The sequence below is a fragment of the Salmo trutta genome, chromosome 31, assembly GCF_901001165.1.
Source record: "Salmo trutta chromosome 31, fSalTru1.1, whole genome shotgun sequence".
NCBI classification, from domain to species: Eukaryota; Metazoa; Chordata; class Actinopteri; order Salmoniformes; family Salmonidae; genus Salmo; species Salmo trutta.
The window spans coordinates 8237366-8244449 of NC_042987.1; the positions used below are offsets into that span (position 1 = coordinate 8237366).

The 7084-nt window shown below is 39.1% G+C and overlaps 1 protein-coding gene across 3 annotated transcripts in view; it reads right to left on the reverse strand.

Moving 5' to 3' along the window:
- Window positions 1-4778, reverse strand: part of LOC115169432 (GRAM domain-containing protein 2A) — a 13953-nt gene extending 9175 nt beyond the window's left edge. For all 3 annotated transcript variants that reach the window (XM_029725027.1, XM_029725025.1, XM_029725026.1), the window contains exons 1-5: window positions 4510-4778; window positions 1757-1915; window positions 1588-1648; window positions 1343-1415; window positions 874-977 (exon numbers count right to left, since the gene is read on the reverse strand). In XM_029725027.1, coding sequence (XP_029580887.1) covers window positions 874-977; window positions 1343-1415; window positions 1588-1648; window positions 1757-1915; window positions 4510-4550 — 438 coding nt within the window. In that variant the 5' untranslated portion in view covers window positions 4551-4778. The remainder of the gene's footprint in view (window positions 1-873; window positions 978-1342; window positions 1416-1587; window positions 1649-1756; window positions 1916-4509) is intronic.
- Window positions 4779-7084: the final 2306 nt, after the last annotated feature.

Genomic DNA, 7084 nt, shown 5'->3' on the forward strand with positions numbered 1-7084 from the left:
CACAACTGTACATCTACTTCTACTTACTGTGCCCTCCTAATTATTGGAACAGTGATGCATTTTCTCTTCTTTTGGCTCTATATTCCAAAAGTCTGGATTTGAAATCAAACAATGACTATGACGTTAAAGTGCAGACTGTCACCTTTAATTTTAGGGTATTCTCATCCATTTTTGTTGGAAACATTTGCTCTTTGTTTTAGTTGTGTTTCAGATAATTCTGTGCCCAACAGAAATTAATATTAAATTATGTATTGTGTCATTTTGGAGTCACTTTTTTAAATCTTAAATAAGAATAGAACATGTTTCTAAACACTTCAAAATAACTGCATTGATTACGAATAATCCTGAATTAAATTGTGAAACAAAGTTACAGATGCCAAAATAACATACCACTAAGACATACTAACCTCTCACCATTACAAATAAGGGAAGTTAGCATTTTTTGGAGGGGGGTATGATATTTGTGGGTCTGTAACTTTCTCACTCATCAACAAATTTGTAGAGTCACAAGCTTGATGTTGTCATTGTGTACTATGCATATGGGACCAAATACTTAACTTTTTACTACTTTAATACACATAAAAGTGAATTTGTCCTAATACTGTTGTTCCCTTAAAATGGAGGCACTACGTATGTACAAAAAGTGCTGTAATTTCTAAACGGTTAACCCGATATGGATGAAAATATCCTCAAATTAAAGCTGACAGTCTGCAATGTAACCCCATAGTCATTGTTTGGAGTATAGAATATAGAGTATAGAGTATAGAGCCAAAAGAAGAAAAGATTATTCACTGTCCCAATAATTATGGAGGGCACTGTATGTTGGCGAACTTGGCGTTATCTACTCTACTCTACTATATTTCAGCCTCTTACCTTGGTGTCTTTGAGGAGTACGGAGGAGTAGAAACACACATAGTTGACAGACACAAATAGCTTCCCATGATACAACACTTCCTTCTGCAGGGCACAGGTGAATGCTGAAAACACAAGCAGAGAACAGAGCCAAATGAGAGAGACACAGAGAGTTTCTGAATGAAACATCCCTTTTCCCAGAATACAGTGTGATGTTCTGTATGCTGTCCTAAGCAGCTGAGGGCACATGTTAACATATTGTGAAAAAGTGAGTGAATAAGTATCTTAATGTAATTAGTTGTTAGCAAGGAGCACAATGCACAGGCTGTGGAATGAATTATATTGAATGTCCCAATGCATTCATTATTACGTCGACTCCATAAGCAAACATGCAAGACATGAATCCACACGCAGCCCGGACAAACAATCAATGGACAACGACAAAATCATAAATAACTTACACACTCCCCATGTACTGATATCAACTCACCATGGGTTAGTTTCTCCTCTGCAGGAATGTCTTTGAAGAGTTTGTGAAAGGCTTTGTTGTATTTCACAAAGCTCTACAAGAGAGAGAGGAAATGATCGAATTAATCAATCAATGAACCAATTCATTAATGTATCAATCATTCAATCAGGACATATTTCCGAGCCAGATCCAAGAACCCAAACATGTAGCGGAGATGGAGCCATAGTACCTGCAGGGTGTTGTACTCTACATTTAAATGTGCTTACGTGTTTGGTGATGATGACGCCATCAGGCCGATGGAAGCTCTCCTCCTCTATGGTCTGTGACCTGTGGATAGGGAGATCACAATTACACACACACATACGGACTTTGAGGGTTTTGTTTCCCCCAGTCCTACTCTAGTCATTGTACTTCCTTTCATAAGTAACCTCTGACCTGAGTGAGTTGCTCCTGTTCAGGCTGCATCCCAGCTCCTGTATTTCCAGCTGTGCCTCCTCTAGACTGTGGCGTTTCCTCTCTCCACTCTTCTTAGGCCTACTGCGGCTGCCTCTCCTCTGGTCCAGCAGACTACCTCCATCACCATCCTCCAGGGACCTGGAGGAATAGGACACTAAACGGTCACAGAGTGTCGCCACCTGGGTCTGTAAACACTTTGTGTTTAGAGGTCATACTTACCTATTTGCATATTTACCTACAGTATAGGTCTTACTTTGTAATTAACATAAAGTTGTGGTTTGAATTTAAATTCACCTACCCATGGGCATAGTTTTGTCTTCTGGTGAAAGCTGCTCTAACAATGAATTAACACAGAAGCAATTAGGGTTAAGTGCCTCGCTCAAGGGCACATTGACAGATTGTTCACCTAGTTGACTCGGGCATTCGAACCAGCAACATTGTGGTTACTGGCCCAATGCTCTTAACCAATAGGCTACCTGCCACCCGTTATTTACATTCACATCATCTACTTGATACCATCAGACAACCATAAAGAAGAGTTCAACGGTTGGCAGAGCAGTTCTAGCTTGTAGTCGATAAGATAGTCAACAACACCTTAACGGTTAACTGAGTTGTCTAAAACATATGTGGCATCCAGGTCAAAGGAAGATCTGCTGTGATTTGCATTTTAAATGATCAATACATGTCACATGCATAGTGTGTGTTATACGATGTTTAAGTTCCCCCACCTGAGGCTGGGAGAAAGCAAACAATGGAAATGGAATATACATGTATCTTTGTTAATCCTGTTCCTTCACTATACATGAACTATTGCGCCACTCCTTACAGACCATATAGGCCTAATAGCAACAAAAGCTACTACATTTACAGCTCAAAAAGTCAAACTTCAATGTGAATGTGCAAATAAAATGCACTAAATCATCACAGAATTAAAGAGTCCTCAAAACAATCTTTATTCAAAAAAGCCTTGAGTATGTACATATATATCCACTACAGAAAGCGGATTCACCTCCTCCCGACTAGACCAGCCTGTCATTTCTGAGTCTGGACAAGAACCAACAAATGTAAGTATTTGTTTGAAATGTGCGCCTTTTATTAGGTTTGTCAAAAATATATTGTCAAGTCATGAATTTGATTAATTATTGATTGAAAATATATGCTTACGCTATATATATATATATATATATATAAAATAAAGATTGGATTAAAACTACAACAAACAAAGCAATAAGATATAATGCAAAACAACCTGTTTGTATGACTAATAAATAAAGACAAGGGCCCTGAAGGGTATGGCTGCAACGCATTTTGGTGGAATGTAAACAAAACAGCCTGGTCTCATAGAACAGATGTAACATAGTAAACGAAAATCCCGGACATTGAAATTAGTATGATATGTTACATTTGGTATGGTTACATTAGAAGGTTCCTTAATTTTACTGCAGTGGGCTAAATCAGGGTCACACAAAGTGTTCCTTGGTAGTCTTAAACAAATCTACTTTGAAACAAAAGTACACATCTCACACACATGGTTATGGTCTTAAAAAAAAGAAGTCACCTGTAACATGTCAGCTATAGATTTGAAAGGTATTATATTATGAGTTTGCATCCCAATATTACACTTTATATACATCACAGAAGACTGAAATATAACAAAACCGTTTGACATAAAAACTCCAGATTTTCAGCAGGTTTTTGAAATAATGTTTATTACAAATATTAATAACATTCCACCCAGGAGGCCACTAGGTCATTTGACTGCAGGAAAGGGATATATTAAGTCAAAAAATAAAGGAGGGTGGTTGGTCGGGGTGGATGGGTTTGCATATAATGCAAACGTTTAGCAACCCAAAGGTTGCTTGTTTAAATCTCATCACGGACAACTTGAGCATTTTAGCTAATAAGCAACTTTGCAAGTACTTACTACTTTTTAGCTACTTTGCAACTACTTAGCATGTTAGCTAACCATAACCCTAAGCTTAACCCTTTAAGATAACACCTGACCCTAACCCTAACCCTAACCTTAACCTCAATCCTAACCTTAACTCCTAGTCTAGCTAACGTTAGCCACCTAGCTAACGTTAGTGTGAGCCACCTAGCTAATGTTAGCCACAACAAATTGGAATTCTTAACATATCATACGTGTTGCAAATTCATAACATATTAAACAAATTGAAAATCATAACAAACATATCATACAAATTGTAATTTGTAACAAATCATACAAAATGGATGATGGACATCCAAAAATGTATACGTTACATACCAAACTTAACATATCATACTAATTTGAGTGTCCTGGTTTTTCGTTTACTATGTTACGTCCACCCCTGAGTCCAAATTATAGCAACAAACAAGTTCCCTTCCTTCCTTCCCTCTCTTTCTCTTTCACTTTCTCTTTCTCCACTCAGGTGAATCCTCCATTCAGACTAACCCACTTGTGAAACAGCAATAAATACAAGCGGAATGGCCCAAACCCCATATGGGTGTGTTCTAATCTATGTGGTATGTACTACTGTATGTTTGAGGACTGTACAGTAATCAATACTGTAATATCCTATTAGAAAATCCAATAAGATTATGTTAAGGGACATTCCAACTTCCTAATGTAAACATAAACATTGGAGACGGTCTCTACAGCTGGAGTTTAACTGAGCCTGTCAATAACTGTACAGAAACAATGCATAATAATAAATCACTTATTTAAAAAAGTTTGATTGATTGATACTCACACTGAGCTGTCAAGGGAGAACCTCCGGTGCTTCATGTTCATGGTCTGGAGTGGTTAAATGTCTCACACACTCCCCCACGCACACTCCCACTCAGCTCCTCTCCACTCCACCCTTCTGTTCTTCACTGACTGTGTCGGTGTAAACCGACTCTCTCACATAGCCACCAATGTGCTGCAGTATACGCTCATCCTGTCTCTCTAGTTTCCTACCTGGCTTTAGCCCACAGAGAGAAGCTGCTGATAGATGGCTAGAGGCAGAGACAGCCTTCTCCTGTTACCAGCCTTCTCCTGTTACCAGCCTATCCTCTTCAAGCTTAACCAATCAAATTTGGAGGCCCGAGCCTGCTGCCAGGTGCCACTTGCACACACCTCTGCAGCTTGTGGAAACTGTTACTACAGGTGTTGTAACAATCCTACTCCCACCCACAGATTAGTACTGGGTAAATCATACACATAATGCATGAATCAAAATACAAATGCAAACACATGTACACACATGTCACGTACACGACACACACTCTCACACACAGCTGTTTGACCCAGTGGGTGTGTAAACTTGGTTTGAGCATTTTCTAGTTGTCCGTTTGAGTTTTACTCAGTTTGTTCCGAAGCCAACGTTACCACGCAGATTCTTAAGAATCGCGGGCGTAGAATCTGAAACAAGATACATGTTTTTCCTGAAAACCACTTTATCATCATGGCGAAGACATTTTTGAGTTTGAGGAAATTCAGCCAAAGCTGTATCTGTCTGGCCATGATAATAAATAATGCTCTACTCCAGGGGTTCTTAAACTTGTTCAGCCTGGGACCCACATTAGAAATTCTGTGTTTTCCTGGGACCCAAGCTTAGGAAAATATGCAACTATACATAAATATCGGTACATTTCATTGCCCTTATGCCTAAAACAAATGCAATATAGACAAAAACCAACAACAATGGAATTAAATATCGAAAATATCTATTCATGTTTATTTTCCCCCATTAATTAAAAACACTCTTACATATCTGTCTAGTTTGGAACTGTACAGATGAAAAATGAACATCTTACTGTATACATTATTGTTGAAAGAAAGTCTAGGTTGGAATTGTTGCTGTTAAAATACAATATATATTTTTTATTCTGAACTGGAATAAATTGATTGATCACATCACACAGATGTAGACCAGAAAACACACACACACACACACAGTCCTAATGAGAGCATGTCTATTCTGGGCTCCGATTTTGACAGTACAACACTGAGGTTATGCTCAGTCTTGAAATTGTTTCTGTACTTGTTTTTTAAGTATGTGAGAGTTGAGATCCCTGACTCGCATTGGTATGTTGTGCCAAACTGGATCAGAACATCTACTGCTTTCTCAGTCAGGCAGGAGACCACTTCCTGCTGTAGATGAACAACCCAGAACTGTGTGAGTGTGTTTACCTCAAAAAGCATCTTGCTTCAATCAGTTTATTCCAGTTAAGAATAAAAATTGTATTTTAACAGCAACAGTTCAAACCTACACTAGTTTTCAACAATAATTTCTACAGTAAGATGTACAGTGGGCCTGATCTTTTTTCATCTTCATCTGTACTGTTTCTAGGGTTGCACTATTAGTAGCTAGTTTGCTTTGGCGAATGTTATCTATTAGCTGTGTACAAGTCCAGGGGATTGTTTGAAAGAGAAACTCACATCTACTACTATGAGCGTTAGTTAGTACTCCCTTATTTCTGCTGATCATCACCTGTTATAAAATGGCAACAATGCCTTGCTAGCTGACGTACTCTTCAACTGTCGAAACACTCTTTCCTGAAACATTCTGCAGCGGTTCTGAAAGAACTCCCTGGCTTTACCATCGTTTGTTCGTTATGAGAGACTCATTACTAAACACATCCCCGCACAAAACACATTGTGGGCGCTCCTCGTTATAAGTTTGTATGAAAGAGAGAGAAACTCATCGCTGTATATGCGTTTCATGAGAATTGAGCTCAGTCAGAACTTGTGGCTAGCATGAGTCCATTTCATGACAGCGGTGAGTGATGGTTAGTGGTAATGACAAGTCAGTGGCTGACAGCGCATCATTTGCTGCTGAACGACAGCGCTGCATCGTGTGTATCGCAGAGTGATCTTCAAGAAAACTGCAGAAAAAAGATCCGGTAAACCGCGAAGCACACGGGCAAACTCCCTCCCACTCGCGCAGCTGCCAAACTGAGCAGAGACCGCAGATGCACTTGGCCAAGTCAATTCCAGTAATTAATGAAATAATTATACATTTACTCTGACACGTCGCGACCCACCATTAACAGGTCCGCGACCCACTTTGCGACAATGTATGGATATAGCCTATATCATCATATATATTCCTATAGCCTATATATTTCAATTCAATGCAGACATCCTACATCCCTCACGAATTCCTTTACAGGATATTTATGTTCCGCTAATATAGACCGGGCAAAAACATCGGGGCTCAATTCAATCCATATCGCGGACGATCAGCGTTACAGCTTGATTTAAATTTTTAGGCCTAGATTCAATCAGATCAAGCGTTAAGCGTCGATAGCACTGCGTAGCAGAGATGGAACTGCATTGGA